The following is a 26,816-nucleotide window of genomic DNA, read 5'->3' on the forward strand; positions in this document are numbered from 1 at the left end:
GACGGCGAGACGTACAGCCATTTAAAGGTAAGCTGGACACAGGGAACCGTGAGGGGCCAGCACTGAACTCTGCGCCATCAGGGCACTCCTTCCATTGAGGATTAAATTCCAAGGAGCCTTTTATTTAAACAGAAGATGTCAAAGTATGTGACGTACGAGGCGACCCGTCATCTCCAGACTCTCTGCCTTTGCCGACAAAGCACAGGAGCGGATAAGAGTTCCATTTAGAACTGAAATAGAAAAACCCGTTTGGCTGGAATGAGTTACACATCGTAAAATCAAAGCAGGCAGCCAGACGGGCAGAGGGAGAGAAAGAACAGGAGAGAGAGAGACAAAGGCAGACGGATATATATATATAGAGAGAGAGAGAGAAAAACAGACAGACAGACAGACAGACAGAGAGAGAAAGTGAAAGAGACAGACAGACAGAGGGACAGACAGAGAGAGAGAGATAAAGGCAGACAGATATATATATATATATAGAGAGAGTGAAACAGACAGAGAGAGACAGACAGACAGAGAAAGTGAAAGAGACAGACAGAGAGAGAGAGAGAGACAGACACAGAGAGACAGACAGACAGACAAAGAGACGGGCAGAGAGAAAGAGACAGACAGAGAGAGAGAGAAAGAAAGAGAGAGAGAGAGATAGTCATGGAGGCATAGAGATGGAGAGAGCGAGAGAGAGAGACAGACAGACAGACAGAGAGAGACAGACAGACAGAGAGTGAGTGACACAGAGAGACAGACAGACAGACAGACAGACAGAAACTGAGACAGACAGAGGGAGAAAGAGAGAGAGACCGACAGGGACAGACAGAGACAGACAAAGGCAGACAGACAGATTGACAGACAAACAGACAGCACATCGGAGGAGTCGCAGTGTCGCGCCGGTCACACAGCTCTCTCTCTCTCGCCACGGCCCCCAATTCGTCCGTCCGCTCATTTAATTGCCTCTTCATTTGCCTAATTGCCCTCATTAGCATATGACTGGGGACGGGCGCGCCCACCAGCGGACAACACATAAAAGCGCCGGCGGACTCTTCAGTCACTCGCAGCGCCCGTTCCCTCCTTGCCTTTTTCTGCTTTTATGTGACCCCTTTTTAAAAATGCGGGGCACCGACCAGTTTAGGAGGACTCGACACGGCCAGGTGTGATTTAGCAGAAGGCTTGAAGATGGAGTCAGTGAAGCCACTCTCGGCAGCACATCGGTGTGTGTGTGTTTTTTTAGGAAAGATTCCGCCACGGCACAAGGAAGAGGGATATTAAAAAAACTATTTTGGTTGCGTGTAAATTTATTTTTTTTCACTCGTTTTAATGTATTCTGAAATTGCCGTATCTCGCTGACCTGCACGCTGCATCAAGCTCTAAATGAAGGACACCGAAGTGGAACGCCCATCTCATTTATCCAAGCCCGATAGGAGCTCCTGAATGAAATTGGTCCTATATTTAACGCGATGGCACGCTCGAATGCCGCCAAGCACTTATGAATATTTCAATGATTGCATTGGCCAGAGCAGGTTATGAGGCAGAACACTTCATGCCTGCTTCTCATTTGCAATCAGCCGGGTTCATATGGCAACGAAAACAAAAATCTCTGAATGAAGTTCTGCGACCACGCTGAGGTGGACAGGATTAACAGAGAACAGGCGCCGCCTAGCGTCCGCACGGCAGATTTATACTGAGCGGAAAATAGAAAAGGACGCTTCACCTGCTGAAGGATACTCCGTTGAAACGAACGTTTAAATGGCACGGAGAGCCGCCGGGCGCTAGTTAATTGAAAGAAACCTGGCTGTGTCCGTCTTTATTAGTTACTCCTGAAATGAACAGATTAAATTATATGGAGATAGGGAGAAACGAAAGACACCGAATTTTAATACAAATGGTAATCATTTTCGCTTGGAAATCGGAATCGTAATTCAAGCATGACAGTTTTCAGGAAAGAACGAGTGCTTTTTTGGCATTTAGACTTCATCTGATGTTGTGCTCTTGTCGGATTACTTGTCTGATCCTCCTTAGAACACGAAGATCACTTGCGTCTCCCGAACCCCTGCTAGGAGCGCCAGCGCAGTAACCAGCGGTTAAGGAAAACGACAACCTGCTGACTCCTGCTTTGAGACAAGCACGGCAACGTCAAAGCAACTGCAGCCAACGGAAAAAAGCTGGCGCACCGGAGCCTGTCCATCCTGGGACGAGCGCAGTCGGAGTTCGTGGGTGGGACGCAGATGGCAGAAGTGACTTTAGGCGTCGGCGCCTTCACTCACGAGAAAGAAATCTTCAGCGTTTTGTCGTTCGGCCATCAAAGGTGAGTAAATGGGGGAAAATAATAAACAATACAACAGTGAACGCGACCATGCTACTCGACACCGCTTCATGTTAGGATAAAACGATCGGTAAGTCTGACATACCATAGACTATAGTCGTGTAATGTGACGTCGGCTTAACCTGGCGGTACTGGAATCACAGCAGGAACCGACTGGGGGAACACGAGTCCATCGCACGACACACAGCAGCATTCATTTATATTTGCCAATTTGGAGTTGCCAATTAATTAACAGTTGATGGCTTGGGTCTTGTGCGCAAACACGACGAGAACTTGCTCACCCCGCATGCGCAGGTTTCGGGCCAGTATTTAAGCGTGGACTGGACCTCGAGGGAGCAGCGCGAGAAATGTTACTTCTAATTAAGAGTGAAATGTGTCAAAAAACGGAAGAACCGCGATAGAAGATCCATCCATCCATCTAGTGTATTTTCATATTCGCTTAACCTGAGCAGCACCGCAGTGAAGCTGGAGCCTATACACCCTTAGAGATCCTGGTTCTTTCGTGGCATTTTACTGGGTTGGGTGGTTCTTTCTAGATTTAATTGTATGGAAGATTCGTTGCATGTCAAGGTAATTCTTTGGAGCCTCGAAAAGGTCCCTAATTTGTGGGCAAAGCTGCAATCTGAACTCTTCAATATACGTAGCTGCAGGTTACCTGGCAGGACATGAACAGATCTGGAAAACCTGACCAACGAGAGTCCTTTTAAAAAATCAGGAATCGGGAGGGATTTCGCAAATCCGCTATCATATATTCAAGGTAATTTATGGACTCCTTGATGGATCTAAATATATAAAGCTTCTTTTGTGGATGGTTCTTTTGGGTACCAAAAATGGCTCCTCTGTGGCATCGCTCTGAAGGCACCCTTCATTTTAGGCAGGAACAACTCCCGGACAGGACACCAGTCCATCGCCGGGCTTGATATAAGATATGAAATTAATTTCGCGTTATAATGTATCTCTGGGACCAGACGCTCAACCCCCTTTTCTGGGACAGGCCCGTTTTTATGCACTGCATGCATCCCGTTAAATAATTAGAATATAACACAATGTCCTGTTTTTAGCAGGCTGGTCATTTCCATAAACGTGCGCGGAACTCAAAGGCCATCTCCACTTTTCGATTATCGCCCGTCTAAATAATATAATGACACGTACTTGGTGGCCTGATTACTAAACGGTGTCCCACTTTGGGACTATGAAAATCGGGCCAGCCCACATATATAGCGCCATTCCTGTGTATCTTCGGCATCTCTCTCTTTTCCTCCCCCTTTTGCGCTCCCCCATTCATCAATGTGACTTCTCTTCTCCGCAGGTGCGTCCACCATCGGACAGCAATGTCTTGCGAAGCAGCAGCCTCGTCCCGAGTGGTGGGCTCAGCGTCCTCAAGATGAACCTTGGCAATCTGTCTTCCACCCAGAGTCTCCTGGCCGGAATCAGCTCCAATAAAACATGGCACCAGTTCACCGGCCTGCAGCTCCTGCAGTCCTTCAAGCCGCTCATCATCCCGTGCTACTCCTTCGTCGTGGTCATTGGCGTCTTTGGGAACTACCTGCTCATTTATGTCATCTGCAAGACCAAGAAGATGCACAACGTGACCAACTTCCTCATCGGTAACCTGGCCTTCTCGGACATGTTGATGTGCGCCACCTGCGTGCCTCTCACGCTGGCCTACGCCTTTGAGCCCCGCGGCTGGGTCTTTGGGATGTTCATGTGCTACTTCGTGTTCCTCATGCAGCCGGTGACCGTCTTTGTGTCTGTGTTCACCCTGACGGTCATCGCGGTGGACCGGTTTTACGCCACGGTTTACCCCCTTAGACGGCGACTCACCATCCCCACCTGCGCCTACATCCTGACGGCCATCTGGCTGCTCTCTTGTGCCTTGGCCGCTCCGGCCCTTGCTCACACCTATCATGTCGAATTCCCGCAGCTCGATTTTTCCATTTGCGAGGAGTTCTGGGTGGGCATGGAGAAGGAACGCCTGGCCTACGCTTACAGCACCCTGCTGCTGACCTACGTGCTCCCCCTGAGCGTCATCTCCTTGTCGTGCCTGCGCATTTCGGTGAAACTCAAGAACAGGGTGGTGCCCGGGAACTTCACCCAGAGCCAGGCGGAGTGGGACCGGGCGAGGAGGCGCAAGACCTTCCGCCTGCTCGTGCTGGTCGTGGCGGCGTTCGCCGTCTGCTGGCTGCCGCTGCACATCTTCAACATGATGAAGGACATCGACATCAACCTCATCAACAAGCAGTACTTCAACCTCATCCAGCTTCTGTGTCACTGGTTCGCCATGATGTCTGCCTGCACCAATGCCATTCTGTACGCGTGGCTACACGACAATTTCAGAGGACAGTTGAAAAAGATGTTCGCCTGGAAGAAGAAAAAGATAACGCCGGCCGTGAACTGCGTGATGACCAGCGTTGTCCTTTAAATCGGACTTTTTTTTTCTTTAATTTTATGGCATTCTTTCATTTTATGTTTCTAAAGAATATCAGAATCCAAAACTGTACAGGCTATGCACAGTGGGCTCATTATCGGTGGGAAAAGACATCTTGTGCCATAAAGAAATGACAGCAGGAGCGAAAAGAAAAAGTCGCAGGAATACCTCGGAATAACTGGAAGGAGAAAGCGCTCGTCTGACAGATCAAAGACAAGCCGCTGGCCCGCACGTCGGCGGCCCTGCAAAGCGCATTCAGCTGGTAACGAGTTCACATCCCGCAGCTTCAGAATGTCAAATTAAATCGGATAGAGCAAAGGACAGCGGAACACTAAACACCTGTGGGGGTCATTCATCTGAAACTGACGGACATGTTTCTTTGTGTATTTACGTGTTGCTTCAGTTTCTACTCGGGTAACACTTTAGTGTGGTTACTGTAAAAATGAACCTATTACACTCTTACGGAACAAGACGTTAAATAACGCTTCTTTTGGTGTTCGTAACACTTTTAAAATATCGGTAAAGCGGTTTTTCGTCTATACAATATAATCTTCTGAAATAACTTCACTTTGGAAGGGCCTGAAGGTGCTTAAGTCAGACTCATGTCCCTTGATATTGCATACTTCATTATAAGCCTGGTGAGTCTTTAATATTCATAAGTAATTTTAGCAGCATATCAGATTGCACACTGCATGGTGGTGAATAATCACTTTACTGATGCTTTATATCCCAAATTAAGACTTACAGAAGACTTTGTTAAGGTCTTGCTGCATAAGAGTTATTATTGATACACTTTGTTACTTCCTGATGGGAAATTGTCTTTTGACATGAACTTTGGGGTAGGGGGGTTGGGAGAGCACAGGGTTACTCATTGTATGCCCCCTGCCCGGGGCAATGTTCACATTAAAGACCTAGCTGAAGGGCCCAACAGAGTAGGATCCCTTCTGGCACTAATAGGATTTGAACCGACAACCTTCCAGATACCACCGCAGATCCTTAGCCACAGAGCCACCACTCAGCTGATGCGTTTTTGTAGTACCTAAACTAAAGTGTTACCTTTACTCTTTTATAGTTTAAAACGTTTCCATGAAATCGGACAGTTTCACCCTCTTGTGTGTACAAGTCGGTCAATAAAGCATTTTGATTAGAGAGCCTGCTGCTGTCTGTCTGATTGATTTCAGCACCGTGGACAGCACCACGAGCGGACGGCGCTTCTCTCTCTCTCTCTCTCTCTCTCAATGTCTGCCAAGTGTTCCGATGGCTCGGCGGGTGACTGATATGCGCAATCGGCCACCCACGCACATGCTCAACAAACAAAACTCAGATGAGAGTGGCACGATAAGACGTCGTAAGGCGCTGAAGAGGACTGGGACATCCACTGAAAGTGACACCCTAGGAGATTATGGTGGCTTGGGAAAAAAAAAAACCAACAATGCTCCATCTGAGGTGGCCAATGAAGTAAAGTCACGGAGGTCAGGCTGGCAGGATTCATGTTAAAAATAATGACGGAAAATAAAAAAAGAAGAACAAGAAGAAGCAGGAACCAGCAGCTAATGAGTGTTCGTGGTTACTTGAACGTATTGTCTCTCTGGCCTTTTTCATTAGCATTCTCAAATTCTGTGAACTGATGCCAGCACAATAGTTCAACGTTGTAGCACAGAATCTCGTGTTAATTAATGGAATACTTCACCCATATATATATATATATATATATATATATAGAGCCAAATTTCCCCATGAGGACAAATATCTATCTATCTATCTATCTATCTATCTAATGGACAGATATATAGATGTGAAAGATACTAAGTAATTGACAGATAGATAGATAGATGCTGATACTTATGAATTTGTCTGAAAATTGAAAGATATGAAAGGTACTATAAATAAATAGATAGTGTGGCAGGAGGTTGGGGGCCAGACCCAGCCAGAATGCCTGGATGGACTGGGAGGTGGTCTATACATCCCCCGGGCCACGAGGGGGCAACCACACTGGATGATGAGGGGGCCATGGGGATGGAGCAAGGAGGCTCAAACCCACTGGGGCCTGTGGCCTCCGCCAGGGGGCGCCCCGAGTGTCGTGGAGCCCGGGAGATCGACACTTCCGCCACACCTGGGAAGGTGGAGGAAGGACCTTCCAGGGATTCCCAGAGTGCTTCCGGGTGCTAGTGCGGCACTTCTGCCACACCAGAAAGTGCCGCCGGAAGGTCATCAGCAAGCACCTGGAGCACATCCAGGTGGATATTAAAGGGGCCACCTTCCTTCCTTCAGTCGGAGAGCTAGAGTCGGGAGCTGGAGGTGGATGAAGCTCCAGTGACGAGAGGAGGAGAGGAGGAAAGGCGGCCCATGGACAGTTGAAGGCCTGAGTAAGGGTGTTGTGGTGCTGGAGCACTGTGTGTGTGTGGGACTTGCGTTTGAGGACACTTTGAATAATAAAAATGTGTGTTTTATGAACTGTTGGTGTCCGTTTGGTTGTGCCCGGGCTAAATATCTCACAGTCGATAGATAGATAGATGCTGATTCTTATGAATTTGTCTGAAAATCAGTTGGGACAGCCCTGCTATATACTTTATAAGTTTATATTCAGTTAGACTGACTGAGTACAATTCCAGCCACTGGATCCTTATTATGAATTCTTGGTGGCGGTGGAGCCATTAGTGTGCCGTGATAGAAGTAGATAGTACAGGACACCTGTCTCCATTGTTTTATCAGGGCAAAGCCATCAATTACTGTCAGATGGCACAAAATGGGTGAGTGTAAATGTAGAATCAGTACGGTGTGTTCAGCGGAAATGACCACTCGTGTCTTAGTGGCTATCAATTTAAAAATCAGAGCAGAGGAAAAATGAAGAAGACGAATGGTAGACTGTGAACCTTTCTTTCTTTCTTTCTTTCTTTCTTTCTTTCTTTCTTTCTTTCTTTCTTTCTTTCTTGTCTGCTATTTCCCATGTGGTAATGTCAGAATCTTCATGCTAAACACACCACTGTTCCTAATTTCTTTTCCTTCCTTTCTTTCTTTCTTTCTTTCTTTCTTGTCTGCTATTTCCCATGTGGTAATGTCAGAATCTTCATGCTAAACACACCACTGTTTCCAATGTGCCCAAGCCAATGGGTTTAAACTGTGGATCTGATCTTGCAGCGGTTGCTCTTGAATCACTCAATTCTCCTTCTCATACAAAATATTAAATAAAATTTGCATTCATAGAGTGCCATTCACAAACCCAAGGTCGCTTCCATACAGAGTAACAAAAAAAAAAAAACCCCAAAACACACGCACCATCCATTCAGTGATTTTCAAGACTGCTTATCCTGTGCAGAGTAATGGGGAATCTGGAGTTAATCCCAGAAACCATCAGGTGTAATGCTAGAAAAAACAGAAAAATGTTATTAGATTAGCTATTAATTGTCACATAAGCTGCTTAGTGAAATTCTTCCATGAAAAAAGAAGAACCCACAATTGTCTCTGAAATAACTTCAGACTGACAAAAGTCCCCGTCACCCATCACTATGCTTTAAAGTTTTGATTCAACAGAACATTTCAAATAAGAACACAAATGAAAATAATGTAGAAAATAATGATGGGACCCTTCACCTGATATTTGGTTGCACAACCGTTAGAATTTCGATGAAAGACAAGCGTATAGCGGTCACAGTGACGCCAAGATTCACACTGGTGGAAAGACGGTGATTTATTTATTTTATGATGGGGACTCCAGGAAGACACCCAGCCCTGACCCGGCACGCACACACTCACTCACAGAGACAAAGTCAGAAGCTCCATAAATCAATAAATAATAATGAAATACATTAATCAAATGACTGCGGTGGGTTGGCACCCTGCCCAGGATTGGTTCCTGCCTTGTGCCCTATGTTGCCTGGGATTGGCTCCAGCAGACCCCCGTGACCCTGTGTTCGGATTCAGCGGGTTGGAAAATGGATGGATGGATTAATCAAATGAATGAAAATAAGAACATGCAATATATCAAAAACTTGTACGCAAAAGACCTCCCCAAATACCCAACGGCGATTATAACACAGCTCAACAGCAATAAACACCCGACAATATACAATAAAGACCAAGTCCAACACACAGTCCAGTATAGCAGGAGCAGCTGATGATGGATGAGTGAAATAAAAGCCCAGTGAGCAGCTATCTGAAGGAAATGTTAAGTTTTGTCCTACCAGTTCCTGATGCAGTGTGAGGTGATTGGGAGTGCTCATCAGACAACGACGTCTCCAATCGAGATGAACTCACATGGACAGGCAGGCACAGGACAACACAGACATCCAGAGGGAGACTGTAATCCAAATTGGTGTGAAAGGTGTATGATTAGGCAGACAGATGGACAATCACCCACGTTTGGCATCTTTCTGGTTCTCTTTTTGAAGAGCTTTTTCCCAGCAGTCCTTGCACCCTTCGAAACTTTCCAATAGTGTTTTACCCACTGGGGCCGCTGGGATATGCGGCAGCTTTTTAAGTAGCTCCGCTATAAGTGATTCCTGGAGCTCTCCGTAAGACTTTGCTCCTGTCCACAGGTTGTATGGCCTACTCTTCTTTAACAAACCGCTCCTGCTGGGTCAGGTCTGAAGGGGGTCTTCCCCAGACTGCATGTTTCTGTTCTTTCCATAGACGTTCAATGAGATTCAAATCAGGGCTCCACTTCACAATAGTCCACTGTTTTGTTCTCAGCCATTCTTGGGTGCATCTCGTGTGTGTTTTGGTCCATTCTCTTTTTGGATGATCCATGAGCAGCGACTGAGGCAGAGCATCCTGACACTGGGCAGGACGTTTCACTCCAGAATGTCTTGATAGTCTTGAGATTTCATTGCTCCCTGCACAGACTCAAGGCACCCCATGTCAGACGCAGCAAAGCAGCCCCAAAACATACGTGAGCCTCCTCCATGTTTCACAGGAGGTCTGCTGTTCTTTTCTTTGAAAGCTTCATTTTGTCGTCCATGGATGTTGCATTGATGTGACTTGTCAAAAAGCTCCAGTTTTGTCTCATCTGTCCAAACGACATCCTCCCAGACGCACTGTTGCCGGTCAATATGTGTTTTAGCTGGTTCCAGACTAGCTTTTTACATGGAGTCCTTCCATTGAGCCCACTGTCACTCAGATTGTGTGATCAGACATTGATGGGCCTCAACCTTGGAGTTCAGCTTGTCTCTCTTTTTGTCTACCATTCTAACTCTCCATCTGCACATTCTTGGGGTTTTTTTGGAAGTTGGCTACAGTCCTAGGAACCTTCAACTTCTTCCTAATATTTGCAACTGTTGTCACGGGAACATCAAGCTGCTTGGAGATGTTGGTCTTCTAGCCTTTCCCTTCAACACACTTGACTATCAATTTCTTTCTAATCTCCTCAGACAACTCTCTGTTTTGCTTTCTTAGTGTGGGACACACGAAGACACCAAACAGCAAAGTGTGACAACATTTCTCCATCTCAATTGATTGATTGAACGATTGTGGACAAGTGTAATGTGAATATAAGAGAACATTGAGTTTGAGAACATCCCTCAGATCCAGGGGTCCCAACGAATGTGCCCAGGCCATTTTAGAAGATCGTTGTAGAATAAGACATACTTGATCTCTTGTCACACTTGCTTGGCTTTATGTGATGACATGCCAAAGGAATACAGGTAGACAGGGGACAACTGCTTATCATCTCCTCACTTTTTTTTTAATTTATTTATTTTTTAATTTTTATTTAATTTTATTACAATCAATACATAGCAATCAAGTTTTTACAAAAAAAAGAATTATGTTAAGAACAGATCAATCCCCACCCCTGAGAGAGAGAGCAAGCCAAACGGTGTAAAATTTAAGGCTTGTAAACATACCTAAGTTAATAAATTCTCTGTGCTTTATAAACTTATTTTAAAATATTACTGATTAGATCCTGCCATGTTTTGAAAAAAGTCTGTACGGATCCTCTAACTGAGTATTTGATTTTTTCCAATTTCAAATAATATAACACATCGGTTTCCCACTGACTTTAAAAGAGGAGAGTTTGGGTTCTTCCAGTTCATCAGAATGAGTCTGCGTGCCAAGAGTGTAGTGAATGCAATCACAATTTGTTTGTCCTTCTCCATGAAGTAATTTTTTGACTGCTTAATTTTTCTCCTACAGGGTAGCTGCTATTGACATGACTTGGAGCCTAGGAGTTGTTCTAATTCCCTTGTAGTCAATTTTCAGCTCGTTCTCTGTTGCTTTTGATGCTTGCACCTTCATGTTTGTATGAATATAACCTGCTTTGTAAGTTGACTTGGATAAAAGTGCTAAATAATAATAATAATAATAATAATAATAATAATAATAATAATAATAATAGGAGACACCGCTCTTCTTCCTTCAGCAGAGTCTCGACATTATTAGCTATGCGACACTGACTAGACCCTGTCACTTATTGACTAGGGTAGGCAATCGAATGAAGTAGCAAAGTGTCTCGGTTTGCTCATTGCGCATGCGCTGTGCGGTGCGGTCTGCTCGCCGGCTTCACACGGTAAGTCGACACGGCTGACTTTAGGCGACACTTTGGTGAAGACGGCATTATCATTTAACTTTTTATTCCTTTCCAGATAACAAAAAACCAAAACGTTCATTGTGAAGCCTACGAATTACATACACATCCAGCGCCTTATTTATATACTCAACTACAATAATAACGACATGTATTTCTATAGCACATTTTCATACAAATGATGGAGCGAAAAGTGCTTTACCTGAGAAAAACACTGAGCAGTGCTTCATATGTAAAATGCGCAAATAACGAAGGTGCCGAGCGTAACCGTCAAGTCATCTATGGTGGTGAACGCTACAATATAAATGCCGATTATACCATACTGTAACATTTTGTTACTTTCTGGGATCTCTTTGAGGCGTCAGTCAAAATGTCTGTTTCTGTTGGAAGTTTGCAGCGCACTGTGTAGAGCAGTTAGAATCGCAGCTTGAAACTGCCAAGCCATTTAAGAGAAGCGTGCTGGAGGAGCGGAGCGGCAAGTTCCTTCTCGTCTTCAGTTTCCTATTATACGGTATTGTTTTTGACACCACGTTTGTATGTTTTATTGCTTTAAAGATAATTATTTTTAGTGTTCTACATTTTTCTAAAAATATAATTCTTTCTTTCTTTCTTTCTTTCTTTAGGTTTGCTGTAAGATGGGTTAAAATCTCAGTAATCAGTAAATTACTGTAAATGTCCAGGCTACATTGCCCACCACGGCCAAGTCATTCTGGCCCCCTGTCTCCGTCTCACTCTCGCCTCTTCACCACCTAAACAGCTAATGTGTTGTGAACGGCACAAAAATGTCTGCCATCACATCATCCAGGTGGATGCTACACATTAGTAGTGGCTGAAGTGGTTCCCCACTCACATTTTTTAAAGAGCTTTGGGTTTTAATAAATGTAAATGTAAAGAATTATTATTATTATTCATCCATCTATTATCCAACCCGCTATATCCTAACTACAGGGTCACGGGGGTCTGCTGGAGCCAATCCCAGCCAACACAGTGCACAAGGCAGGAAACAAACCCCAGGCAGGGTGCCAGCCCACCGCTGGGCGCACACACACACATGCCCACACCAAGCACAATTGAGAATCGCCAATGCACCTGACCAGCATGTCTTTGGACTGTGGGAGGAAACCCACACAAACACGGGGAGAACATGCAAACTCCACACAGGGAGGACCTGGGAAGCGAACTCGGGTCCCCTAACTGCGAGGCAGCAGCGCTACCCACTGTGCCACCCTATTATTATTATCATTATTACCAAAAATGTTTGTGATGGGCCATCTGTTGAAATGACAAATGCAATATATTTTATTACCACAAATGTTTGTAATGCACCATCTGTTGGAATGACTGAAACATAGCAACTGGACGGATGCACAGACACTTACCTTTGTACTAGCTGTGCTACCCGTTAAATGCATTACTACAAATGCTTGTGGTCCACCATCTGTTGGTTTGACAAATGCAATGCATATGCCTCTGTTATATGTCATTTGGGATAGGATTTGTAAAAGAAGTGTTAATGTTTGTGATGTTCATCTGTTGGCATGGCACAGGCATAGCACCCAGGCCGACACACAGACACTTGTCCTTTTCCTATAGTTGTGGTACCTGTTTAAGACCAGCTGAAACTGCACCATCTATTGCACTTTTCATTCCACCAGATGGCGCATCACACACACTTGTAGTAATAAACTGCATTAATATGAATGTTTACGCTGTGCCATCTATTGGAATGACAAATGCAATGAATCTTTCTCTGTTATATGCCGTTTGGTATGAGATTCGTAAAAGCAGTTTTAATATCTATGATGCACCATCTGTTGGAATGACAAATGCAATGGGTTTTATTACTAGAAATGTTTGTGACATGTCACTCTTTTGGCATGACAGAGACATAGCAACCAGATGGACACATGGACACACAGGCACTTATCCTTTGATTAGGGTGGATAGTCCGGAGTTCGGAAAACACAGCGTTTCATTAAACCTCTATAGTAATGCATATTAGATTGTAATTATGTGTACCATTTCATGCCTAATGAAGGTACCTAGCGGTTGGGGCAAATGGGCAGCAGCAATGTCCCTTGCACCAGGCAGCATTATAGCACTGGTATTGTTGTGCTCCCCAGTGGAAGTTGCTTACTGTGTCGCATTATGTAACGTGCAGGCCCTCCTGTTACATGATGGATTTTTAGAGCTTTATCACACCATGCACCCCCTAACATTTCAAATGCCCCCCTCCCCTTACTATTTTGGGCTGCTAATACTTGTGTAATGAGCTCAGAGGGACTCAGGTGGTGGCGGACTTTCCGAGTGGGTGGGAATACCTGGAGAAGCCAGCTGTTGAGCAGCTTTGGTGGGGGGTTTCAACACAGCACTTAAAGGGCACTTCGATCACACGTATCTCATGGCTACCGAAGCCCCTCGGCTTAGAAGTGTCACCTGGATTGGACCCCGGTCTTTGGTTCACGCGCAGAAAGCTCAGGGAATAGTGTGACATATGAGTCTCCTCTGCCACCAGTTGCATGAAGGGACAAAGGGACAAACATCTGGGAGTGCGTGTCACTGCTGGACACCCACGCACTGAAGATGCCAACAGACCCTTTTAGGGCCACTTGGCAGCACTCAGTGTTAAGACGCTAACTCCATTCCCCCATCCTTACCACAGGACACCATGCAGGTGGGCCGTTTCGTCATGTCCAATGAATTCAAGTCCTGTTTTATTTTTTGCCCACTGCGGCCGCCCGAGCCCACTAACTGGTGAGAAGGCAGGTTTGCTGAGTTGGGGTCCAGCTGCAGACCATTGCATCTCTGCGATTCAGAAGCTCGGCTGGACAGCCAATTGGACTGCAGGTTTTTGTCACCTGATTTGCTTGACTTGAGTCACATAACCAACTCTAATCTTAACCTTAGCATAAGCAGGCATTATTAGTGACATACGTGGAATAGAAATGGAGTCGAGCTCTGGAGGTCCGCAGCTAGAGTCTATCAGATGACAGAAGAGCAGCCATTTCGTGTTTTATATTGGTAATTAATTTAGGCCACTTGGCAGAGGTCTGTTTTCAATGTGACATTAAAGAGTTTGTGTCTGTTGTTCAGTGTCCAAAAAGAGAATTGAAATTCACTGTGAGTCAGCGTCGTATAACAAGAAAATGTCTGACCTTCCAAGGGGGTGAAGACTTTTTATAGACCACCATAAATCTGCACCTCAGGCGCTCATTAATAAAAGAAATCCTTAGAGAACAGGTGTCAGCACCACAGTGTTAGAGGGCTGCAAAATCCCAGCGACTGGCGTCATGAAGGGCTGAATCCAAAAAAGTGAATGGCGGCTTTGGGGTCCATTTCAGTAGCCTGGTTTCCTTTTGTCTCTTTGTGAATTCTCTCATCACTCACAGAAAGACTGAGTGCCTTCCATACTTCTTACTAGGATTCCAAACACAGATAATGGGAATTGTCTCAAAAATGAGCCAAGTTTAGCCCACATGTCCACCCATCCTTGGACTTGTCCATCCGTCCATCACACTCCATGTTCACTTTATGAACGGTTGGCTTTGTTGCAGATCAGGGTTCCTCGCCCTTTTTTAATGTCTTTGAGATCCACTCCTTGTTGAATGTCTGGATGATTGTCAGAGCTTGGGAGATGTCCACCTTGGAGAATCATGGGTGATCATCAGAGCTTAATTGCTTAATCGACCCACCGTGACCCATCACCACCCAATTTGCAAACCACCCGTGCCCCATTACCATTAAATAGAAAGGTAACTTGAGACTCAACAGTGGAAATGTGTGACCCCGTAGTGTAAGAAATCCTAGTGCAGTTGGATCTGTCACATTGGCATCAGGTGACAGGTAAGAAGTCCCCTTTCTGGGATGTTGGTCCATTTTTCGGGTTGCATTTGACAGAATTCAGTGTTGTTATGATGGCAGCTCATACGAACATCAAGAGATGATGCAAGTTACAGGGCAGCACTATTAGAGCCTGCAGTTCCTGGATCTCCAGGGTGTGAGTCCCAACCACTGGGGCACTGCACTCCACATGCCATGCGCTCCTTTGTTTTGGTGTCTTAGCAGGCAGGTCACTGCCATCTAGTGGGTGACATTAATGAGTCTTACCTCTCATGAAACGTGAAAGGAGCTCTCGGTGCGGTGCTTCTTTGACTTCCTCCGCAGAGCCCATTAGATGGTGGCACTTGAGGACTAATGCGCCCAATTAGAGGGTGGCCTCGTACGAGAGGCGCTTTCTTGATCTCTTTGTTTTAATCCTGCCTCGTTCACAGTACGTGTAATTAACATCGACAAGAGCTTAATGGAGAGTGCCGAGCGTGAGATGAATAACGAGGTGCCTCCGCAGGCCGGCCTGCCAGTTTCTCGGGAGATGAAAGCACCTCAAGCTACCCCCCCGGTCTCCCTCTTGGTCTTTTTGCCCTGAGAAGCTCCGAGTATTGTCATGCTAAATGTCATCTGGTGGTCTTTTAAATGAATTGGGTTTGAACGTGACCTGCCCAGATGCATAGTCACCTTTAATTCCAGTGAAGGGACATTTGAACGCTACAGATGACAATGTGGTCTTCCAGCTTGGGGCAGGCCCTTTGCTACTTCAACTTGGCAATGCCAGGTCCATACAGAAATGGTGTGGAAGAACTTGAGAGCCTTGAGCTCCATCCTATTGAGCATCTTTTTGGATGACCTCAGGGGCGGCTCTAGGCTTGTGGCGGCCCTGGGAAGAGAAAGAATCGGTGGCCCTTTCGCCCGCCATTGTCAATATGGTATCGTATGCACGGCGGATGGCCACGTCCGTTGCGGACACTGCATAGCCGCCTCGTGCTCATGACACAAGCGTTTAACTTATGATAAAGTTCAGGATTGCTCCTTCCTGTGACGCAATGAACGCCTCCTGAGCCGCCTTTCTCTTTCGTTTCGAATAACCAGATTGGTGCACTCGAAATCGCTTCATTTTGCTTAGGCTGGGTATGCGAATGTCTTGTGCCCCCTACCCGACCAGATATTCACTGTGACTATTGCACTAATACTAATACTTTATTAAAACTAGGAGAATCATTAACTTGTAAGACGACTCGCCCACTTGCACTAGCTTCGCTTCAGCTGTCAGCTGTCTATTTATTTTCTCTTTCTGTTTTATATTCAATATATATTGGCGTGGCGGCCCCTGGGATTGGTGGCCCTGTGCAGGTGCACAGTTTGCACATGCCATGCCTAAGGCCGCCCCTGATGACCTGGAGGGATACCTCACTGAATGACGGTGGGATCCATGCCCATGGAAAGGATAGTGGAGGCGGTTATAACAGCAAAGGTCGGGACCACCACCGTATTAACGAGATGTTCAACAAACACCTGTAGGTATGACGTGTCGACGTCCACAGATTTCTGGCCTTGTTTGTAATATGATGGTCCCCCAAAAAAACAGAAATATCCCTGGTCTTCAGTGCCCTCAGTCATTTCTTCTACTTTTTATTGTTCCCTGCAGGTCATCAATTCTCAGACTCTTGTCTTTTATGATTTTTAGTACAAGGTGCCCGTTTTCCAGATTCTTTACCCTTCCCAGCCTCCCAAGATGTTTGGCGTCGACCGCACCTCACGTCTGTTCTGCTTTGCTTTTAGGAAATCTCGAGACTGACATACTCCCCTTCACCACTTAGCGTTCAGTGATTGCCTCTTCCCTCAGTCATCCATACTCACTTTACCTTCTCCAGATGCCGTCTTTCCTTCATTATCTGTGATTTCTCTCTACGTTCCTTCCTTTTGATACCGTAGACGCTAATGAGAGGTCCTTCAATGCTGGCGGCAGATTGCTCTTTCTGTTCTACTTGATTACACTTGAATTCACCCATCCCATCATGCACCAGGAGAGCATTTGATTGACAAATAGACTTTTTTTTTCCTTGGGGATGCACATCAGACTCTTGACAGCCATTGCTGAGCTGCTACGCTTCCTTTTAACTCTTCGGTGGTCGATGTTCCTCCACTTAAGGATTCGATCACAAGCGTAAGAGAGAAAATACTGGTGTCCAAGCTGTAAAATGTCGGTAAAAATTGTTATGAGCTGTGCTCCTTGACTCCACATGTCCCTGTGCCAGTCTGACTTTCAAGACCCCCGCGTCACATGCTTGCACTCCTCATTGTCTTTGTGTCCTTTCAAATATTTTATCCTTACCACGATGGCATTGCCTCAGTGTCATCCCTTACGGGGTTGCTGGTCATGTCATTGGCTGTCACGGTAACTTTTTTTTTTATTAATCTCTCAACTTCAGATGTTAAATGGATTCATTAAAAAAAATTAGTATTAGTGGGGACTGAGGACCAACGGTCATTGATAAGAACTTTGGCTTGGTTTTTGACCACAACTTTGGCTTTTCCTTACTTTTTCCTCTTTTCTCAGTTGGTGTTCTGATCTTTTCCCTGCCCCTGACCTCATCTCCGATCTCTCTGGCCGTTTGACTCTTTAAAATATTAGATTTTAGGCACAGAAGTGTAAGTGATGACATTCTAGTTATGCCAGTATCTGTAATGGGAGTTACAAGAATGGAAAACTCTAACATGTCACACCAGTTTGTTCTAATGAATTGTACTCGTACATTACGCTTATGTACCGTGTTTTCTCCAACTCTGCACTGGAGGTCTTAAGAGTTACACGTGACATCATCGATATCTTCCATGTTTTAGAATCCACAATGAACCAACTCACCTCCAGCTTACTTTAAACCTGACTGACCCTCTGATTCAAAGAGTCCTGCCGACTACTCCAAATGTGCCACAGTGCTGGTGCTTCATGACTGAGTAGAGCAGTGCCATGAGAAGAGCAACACTGGCACCTCACTGCACAACTTGTCCAATGATTCTCAGTTGTAGTCTTCCTTTAAAACATATTTGTGAGTTTTAGACAGTTGAGAGCAGAGTGGTGGCTCTGAGGTTAAGTCTTGTGGGGTACGAAAGCTGTAAATTGTGGCCTATATTTTCATTATATTTTGCCCAACACAACACTAGATGAACTTAAACACAGGACACATCAAAGCATATCCCCTTCCCCAATTGTACCTCACTTTTAAAACAGCTGGTCAAACAAAAAGAGGAAGACATGGCGATGCCTCAGGCTATCAATCTATTGTCACAAGAATGAGACATACTCAGATAAAGGTTTGGGGCAGCCACCCGTATAATCTGGTATCCTGGCTGCAAAATCATTTTATAGAAATACAGAGCACCGAAGTGCATACAACCGAGTCCAAAACAAGGCTGAGAGAAAAGGGAAAAAGGGCAGGCTTTTAAAGGGGAAGACAGGAAGTGAGGTCATAAGGATCGGGAACGTGTTCATCACTCATTGAATCAAGCCCGGGCGTGACATCAGAGGGGCCGGAGCTAGTAAGGTCTCCTTCCATTAGCTCGGTCCCGGAAGTGATGTCAAGAGAGCCAGGTGGAATCTCCCAGGAATGGTCTACAGGGAAGGGAGAAAAAGAGTCAGTGCACCACATCCCAGCATGTCTCAGAACTGCCTTCACTCAAGCCCTTTAGCTGCCTCCCATGTGCACGTGTGTGACACTATATATCTATACTAATAAAAGGCAAAGCCCTCACTGACTCCCACACTCACTCACTGACTGACTGACTGACTCATCACTAATTCTCCAACTTCCCGTGTAGGTAGAAGGCTGAAATTTGGCAGGCTTATTCCTTACAGCTTACTTACAAAAGTTAAGCAGGTTTCATTTCGAAATTCTACACGTAACGGTCATAACGGTCGATAACGGTCGACAACGTCCGCCATGTTGAACTTTCTTATTTATGGCCCCATCTTCACAAAATTTGGTAGGCGGCTTCCCTGTGCTAACCGAAACTGATGTACGCACTTATTTCGATGGTATGACGCCACTGTCGGCCGCCATATTGAACTTTCTAACGTCACTAATTCTCCAACTTCCCGTGTAGGTAGAAGGCTGACCCCATCTTTACGAAATTTAGTAGGTGGCTTCCCTGCGCTAACCAAAACCGATGTAAGTACTTATTTCGGTGGTATGACGCCACTGTTGGCCGCCATATTGAACTTTCCAATGTCACTAATTCTCCAACTTCCCTTTAGGTACAAGGCTGAAATTTGGCAGGCTCATTCCTTACAGCTTACTTACAAAAGTTAAGCAGGTTTCATTTCGAAATTCTATGCGTAACGGTCATAACGGTCAACAACGTCCGCCATGTTGAACTTTCTTATTTATGGCCCCATCTTCACGAAATTTGGTAGGCGGCTTCCCTGTGCTAATCGAAACCAATGTATGTACTTATTTCGGTGGTATGATGCCACTGTCGGCCGCCATATTGAACTTTTCAATGGTCTTTGTTATTTATGGGCCCATCTTCAAGAAATTTGGTACGCGGGTTCCCAACGCTAACTGAATCCTACTTACGTACATATATACGTCCATAGCCTGCAGCTTGGTCACCGTGTGAGGTGGCATTGGGTCCCCCATCCCAACGCCTCCCACGTTGTTGGCTGCCTGCCTATATAAGGCCATCCGTCGCTCCAGTCTCTTCATTCCCTTCCTTGCCTCGCCACGGGATTCACGTCTCCCTGCTGATAACTGCTGTCTTTTTATTTAATCCACGGCTTCTCCACTCTTTTATTGTTCGTTTATTACGATTATAGTTATTGTGTAGGTATTTTAGACTTACTTTACATTGTTCAGGTCCCCATTTCCTTTATTATTCCAACCGTACCCCCATTAACATGTCTATCGAGGTGATCACCATCGATCAGAGAACTTACCGAGTGGTTTCCATGCCCAGAGATGGCACCTGCCTTTTCTATTCTCTGTGTTACATATTGCACGGCCATATCAGACTCACTCTTGATATCCATTGTGTCTTATGTATTGAATGACTGGACAGGTTCAAGGTGTGGACTGATGACGTACAGGAGATAATTAGACTACACAGGAGCACTAGAAGAGTGAAATGCTGAAGCCCTTCACCTATGGATCTGCATGTGAGTTGATTTCTGCCGCTGAATTGTTTGGTTGTCGCTTTCAAGTGTACTGAAATGGCCAAATATTTTACACCTTTCGACAACCGCCAATGTCTCTTAAACATCTTAGACTGACAGGTGACGATTTCAGTAGTGGACACTTTGATGTTTATGAATGTTTAAACTCTCAAAAGCTGGATGTGAAGTTATCAATGAAACTGGTTGTGTACTTACAACACTTGACAGATGCCGAATGTCACTTCAACACAAGTCCTATAAATACTGTCGTGATTGAAACAAACCATGAAACTCAAACCGATTATGACAACAGCAATCCAAGCTGTGAGATTTGACAAGATTACTGTTCACATGGCCGACTGTACGTTACATGCTCAAGAGTAAGCTCAGCGCACAGCTTGGTCATATTACAACCGGAGGGCCGGACTCACAATGTGGTATACAATGAGATCCTTAACAAATAATTATTGATATATTTTCCCTGAGTTTAAAAAGGTTTAATTTTCTTCTTAATAAAAATTTTAAAGCAGTACTTCGCTCTGAAGCTGGTATTTGCTAGTATATATATATATATATATATATATATATATATATATATATATATATATATATATATTTATAAAAGCCAAATCCCTCTGACTCACTCATCACGAAATCTCAAAAACCATGAGGACTTGGGACTTGAAATTTGGAATGTAGGTTACCCTCGGCCCATTGGTGCTAGCTAAGAAACGGTTTTAAAACTTTTGTGGTCAAAGCACATTCTGTCTGTATGTCTGTCCGCTTTATGTCCATCCGCTTTTCATGAGAGACTTACTTAATGGATTTAGATCTGGTTATTTTCTGTAATTTGCTTGAACTTTCCAGATGATTTTGTGACTTCTCTCATTGTGCTAAGTACGACAGTTCTCTTGCGGTACTAATGGCTGTGGGCAGAGAGCAGGCGGGCAGGTCCTTCCTCATTCACTCGCCAGCCTCTGTTCAAGTTGGTCTATGTCTTGTCACGTATTGGAGTGCTCCTCGCCTCCTTAGCTAGCGATACATGTTTGTTCTACAGACATTATCATCTTGAGATTGTTAAGGAGTAACGTTTGACGTTTTTGAGAGAGAGATCAGAGCTACGTGTGTTTTAGAGGGTAGCTGTTGATTGCCAGAGATATCACGGCCATGTGCTTTTCTCCCCACGCGGGTAGTACTAGGTTGTTGTACCGTGTTAGCCATTATGAATGTAGAGAAAAGCCAAGCAAAATGACACCTTTTATTGGCTAACTAAAAAGATTACAATATGAAAGCTTTCGAGGCAACTCAGGCCCCACGCGGGGAACGCTTTCCCATCAGACCTGAACACGATGAGATATAGTGGCAAGATCTATTGATTTTTAAAGTTTGTCCTGTTTCATTACTATGTGGGTGTAGCCACGGAGTAGAGCTAGTTAATTTATAAACTAAGAATAAATGGGCATCTGGGAAAACAAGTTGCTAAATAGGTTGGGGTTAGGGTTAGGAAAGGAAGACATGCTAGTAGGTACTAAGTAACATCAAAATGTTTTATCGTTTAGATCAACGGATGAGTGAATTCATTTATTATGTTGACAGCCAGCCAATCGGAATATCTAACAATCACGTCTTGCAAAATTCCCCTGTAGAAATTTATAATAAATATGCCTTGCCTGAATAGCAACATAGGAGAGAGGATGAAGAGAGAAGAGGAGAACAGAGCAACGTCAGAAGAGGGCACCAGCAACGTGTGTCAGTTTCCATCTGATCGTCGGCAAGGCATCTCATGAACAACTACGAGTGCTCGATCAGAAGCCGCCTAGGACATTCATCCGTGTCATCTTTTAACTTTTTGTAAGCTTTTTCTAAGGACTATATACATCCAGACTTTACTATCAGTCCTATTTTCTACTATTCTTTGTTCTATTTGGTATTGTTATTCCTGTAATAAATGCCACACTGCTTTTAACTTTCTATGCTTTGTCTTCATGTCTACAGTGATTGAAGTAATAAGGTAGATTTCTTTGAACACCTGAAGCAGCTGGAGGTTTGCCATACGCTTTGTGCTGCGAGGTTTATTAAGGCTGAGGGTGTGCGCTCCACCCAATAGTAGGGAACAGGACGTCAAGTGAGGCATTCTTGGCTGATAAATGGTTGATAGACAGGGATGTTGAGCCTTTGTACGTTTAAATGTATTCTTGGAGACCAAAAGTAATATTTAGGTCTGAGATATCTTTAAAACATTGTATGTTGTTCGTGCCGAAAATAAGTAAGTCTCTTGAAGTGCTGAGAGAGTGACAGGCTGTGTTATTCCCAAGGCACTTGTGTGGTTTAAAGTGCTAAAGGTTAACCAGCTGTGTGTGTGTCGTTCATGGGATACTGTAGTGGTGAGGGTCTGTGTGCGTGTGTATATCTATGTATGTGTGTGATAATCTTAAGGTGTAACAGTAGATCAACCCAGTAACGGACCTGATGAGTACACTTACCTCTAGGTAAAGGGTAAGTAGAAGGAAATATCATGATAATACACTAAGGGTCTGCACCGGTATTCAGAAGGTTGCCCATTACTGCCAAAGGGGGTCCTACTCTGCTGGGCACTTAAGCAAGGCCCTTAACCTGCAATTGTTCCAGGGGTGCTGTAAATTGTCAAAGTCAATGTCAATGTCAATTTATTTATATAGCACATTAAAACAACAAAGGAATTCTGTGGCCAAAGTGCTTTACAATAAAAGAATAAAAGAAAACAAACAAATAACATAAATATCAAATAGAAATATAATATATGAACATAAAAAAATAAATAATAAATAGAAGTAATGTTACATAATCACAATGAGGAAGCCATCAGTATTACTGAAGGTCACGGAATGCAAGTGAATAGAAATGAGTCTTTAATGTCGTTTTGAATTGTCGTCGACTCCTTTATGTGACGAGGTGAAGAGTTCCACAGGCGAGGAGCAGCAGCTGACAAAGCCCTGTGTGTCCCCCTTAGTTTGACACTCAGTACGAGGAACAACAAGAGACAACTGACCAGAAGATCTCAGCACTCTGGATGGCTGGTGTAAAACACACAATTCAGATAAATAGGCAGCAGCGAGCCCATGTGAAGATTTAAAAACTAGCAACAAGATTTGAAAACTGACAGGCAGCAGCCAGTGTTAAGAAGCTAATATTGGAGAAACAGAATCAGACGTTCTTGTCCCAACCAGAAAGCGAGTGGCAGCATTCTGGACCAACTGTAACCTGTGGATCAGAGATTTGCTAATCCCAGAATACAGCGAGTTGCAGTAATCGAGGTGAGAGGAGATAAAAGCAGGAGTAGCTTTCTCAAGATCCCTAGAAGATAATAAAGACTTGATCTTACCTAATAGACGAAGTTGGAAAAAGCAACTCTTGACTACAGAATTAACTTGTTTCTCAAAAGAGAGGTTACTGTCAAAGATAACACCAAGATTGTGGACTTGAGGTTTGCAAAAGACAGAGAGAGGGCCGAGAAGTCCAAGACCAATTTGGGCTTTAGCTGATGGACCCGCTACAAGCACCTCCATTTTATTTTGATTCAGATCAAGAAAATTATTAGCCATCCAGGATCTCAGTTCAGAGAGACAGTCGTGCAGTTGATTTATTACAGAGGTGCAGACGGGAATATAAACTTGAGTGTCATCAGCATAGCAGTGGAAAGAAATGTTAAATTTCCTAAAAAGTGCTCCAATAGAGTGAATGTATACAGAGAATAAAATAGGACCCAAAATGGATCCCTGAGGAACACCACATTTAAGAGGAGCTGTAGACAAAAAAGAGGAATTTAAAGTCACTGAGAAGTGTCTACCAGTTAGATCTGACCTGAACCAGTTAAGAGCGGCCCCTTTAAGCCCAACAAGATGTTCAAGTCACAACAGGAATACCTCATGGTCAGTCGTGTCAAAGGCAGCTGACAAGTCAAGGAGGACAAGGACTGCAGCGCCACCTGAGTCAGTAATAAGAGAGATGTCATCGAATACTTTAAGGAGGGCCGTCTCAACACCATGAGAACGCCTAAGGCCAGATTGACTGACCCTGTGCATCTGACCCCAAGGGGTATGCGAAAACGAACAAATTCCTAATACAAGAAATTGTATAAGGAGAAATAAAGAACAAGTAAAAGTGTACGCCTGTGACTATGTGTAGCTTGATATACCCCTTGACCTATTATTATGTCTTAGGAAGGATTTGTCCTCTGGCTTCTGTTTGTTTTCCCCTTTTTAGTTATTTGTTTTGTTCTTGAATTGTTATTTCTCGTGTGTGTTTTTTTCTTTTATGTCGCCTCTGATTTTCAAAAAATCGCTTTCTTGGCAGCAGGTCAGGATGGTCAGCCCAGACTTCTCTGTCCCCAGCTGTAGATTTCAGCTCTTCTTGGGGAATTCCAAGGCGTTTCGGAACCAGCCGAGGGATAATTTCCCTCAGGAGTGTCCTGGGTCTACTGTAGGACCTGTGTCCACTGGGACATACCTAGAGCAGCTCCAGGGGGAGCCACCGGGGGGCATCTTTATGACTGACTAAAACCATCTCAGCTAGCTGCTCCTGATCCAAAGGAGAAGTGACTCTACACTGAGGCTCTCCTGAATCTCTGACCTCATCGCCCTATCACGGAGACCATACATGGCAGCCACAAGTGTGTGTTGCTAATGACAACAGCTGACTGATCAGCAGCCACCCAACAGTCATGACTTTGCTAGCAAAAGAGGACATTGTATGTAAAATTCTCAAGGAGAAAATTGCAGTAACACCTTCAGCCAGAAGGTGGGACCAATCAGAAGAAGGAGAAGATCTCGTTAACAGACAAAGTGCGCTGAAGAAATTCCACGTGTCTGTCGAAAGGCGACCAGGAAAGGAACAAAGCATCGCCTCCACCAAACTACGAGAAGTACTTTGATGACGAGAACTGATAACTTACAAGTTAGGAAAAAGGCAGCTAATGTAGTACGGTACTGGTGTCCGTGTCACTGAAAGCGAAAACCTCATTAGCTGTTATAAGTTTATTATTAAAGCCAGTAGGAAAATTCAGAGCAGCATCTCACAACAAAAATACGCTTACTCAGAAACACATTCGCTGGACGTGGTGCAATACTTGGGGTGCCAACCCAGCCACAAGCCCGTTCGATGATAATAATAATAATAATAATAATAAACAGTTCCAATACAAACTTCCATCCCAGAGGATACAAAATTAAGCAAATGTGTGCTCCTCACACTCCGTGAACACAGAGAGTTCAGTCCCGTTTCCTGGCTTGGGGCTCAAGATGCCCTCCATTCTGGTAACACGTTGATCTTCCATTTATACTGACGTCAATGTCGACATGTCGACTTTATTCTCGATATTTCCACATTAATCTTCCATTTATGGCATGATTAACATTGACATTTCCATTTTATTCTCGACATTTCCACTTTAATCTTGCTGTTTATGTCGTGATTAATGTTGAATTTTCCACTTTGTTCTCAACATTTCCACATTAATCTTCTGTTTATGCCGAGGTCAGATTCGACATTTTCAATTTATTCTCGCCATTTCCATGTTAAACCCTCTTTCTCTCTCACTCTCTAGTTTAACTTCGCCATGTTTCGTATAAAGTCAATGTTTAAGTTATTAGATTTTCTCAGACCTCGTCACGACTAATGTAGCACATTAAATGCTCCATGTTAAGTGTTCCCCGAGCCAGTTGTTAATCACTATGTGCTTCTTTAACTGACTTCAGTTCACTTGCGCTGACAGGAGCCGCAGGCAGCGATCGCCACACAGAATCCATTCATTTCATGATATTCCTGCTCTCTGAACATTTTGAATGCTAAGATAAATTCTTGGTATCACTTTCATAATGAAATGCATTAAAGCGTGTATTAAACAAGTGGGGACACGGTGGCGTGGACAAAGTTTACAACCTTCTATTTTAATGATAGAATAAACTACGAGAATAATGTCGACTTAAATGTTGATATAAGCATCAAGATTAAAGTGGAAACGTCGAGAATAAACTACGAGCATGTTGACTTTTTTCTCATCATAAACGTTTTTTTCTTCACTGTGTCCATATTTTTATATTCTTCTCCGTGCCCCTAATACGCTTCTGTACATGCGCACGTGTGTGACACTGTATGTAGATACTTGCATAGATCCATTTTCTGTTATCGCTATGTTATAAATAAATTGTATTATTCGGTTTACTGTCAGCAAGTGTGTTTGGGTTATTTGTTGAATGTAAGTGATCACCACAAACAGAGAACGTGAAAGTATTTAGTGTGGATGCTCGCCAATTCGTTCTTAGATTGTAAAGATCTCCTCGCATTTCTGATGTCCCCGCTGGAGGCTGAGGCACAGATCTCTCACGTTCTCCTACACATCTGATATGCTCTCCGATGCAAAGTCGCGTGGTGTGTCACTGACGCTTTGGCCCACCGGTTAGACAAGTGCAACTCCCCCAAATGCGTTAGACTCCCTTACTTCTGGATGCTTTGTTTTTTTGCCCTGTGGAATGAGTGCTCTGTTTAATCAAACTCAAGGCGTGAAGCATTCCTAGACACCAAGACACTC

The 26,816-nt window shown here is 44.3% G+C and overlaps 1 protein-coding gene across 2 annotated transcripts; it reads left to right on the forward strand.

Moving 5' to 3' along the window:
- The first annotated feature begins 1,051 nt into the window (after window positions 1-1,051).
- Window positions 1,052-5,712, forward strand: LOC120522954 (prolactin-releasing peptide receptor-like). Of its 2 annotated transcripts, none has more exons than XM_039743791.1 (2): window positions 1,052-1,208; window positions 3,630-5,712. In XM_039743791.1, exon 2 carries the CDS (start codon window positions 3,705-3,707, stop codon window positions 4,740-4,742), a length of 1,038 nt encoding a protein of 345 aa, XP_039599725.1. In that variant the 5' UTR covers window positions 1,052-1,208; window positions 3,630-3,704; the 3' UTR covers window positions 4,743-5,712. The 2 variants fall into 2 exon arrangements, with proteins under 2 accessions (XP_039599725.1, XP_039599714.1); XM_039743780.1 differs by lacking the exon at window positions 1,052-1,208 and adding an exon at window positions 1,468-2,302.
- The last annotated feature ends 21,104 nt before the right edge of the window (window positions 5,713-26,816 follow it).

The sequence above is a fragment of the Polypterus senegalus genome, chromosome 1 (genome assembly GCF_016835505.1).
Source record: "Polypterus senegalus isolate Bchr_013 chromosome 1, ASM1683550v1, whole genome shotgun sequence".
Classification (NCBI taxonomy): Eukaryota; Metazoa; Chordata; class Cladistia; order Polypteriformes; family Polypteridae; genus Polypterus; species Polypterus senegalus.

What these genes read in the sequence shown, in the direction of transcription:
- LOC120522954 (XM_039743791.1), top strand. Translation starts at nt 3,705, where the DNA reads ATGAACCTTGGCAATCTGTCTTCCACCCAGAGTCTCCTGGCCGGAATC.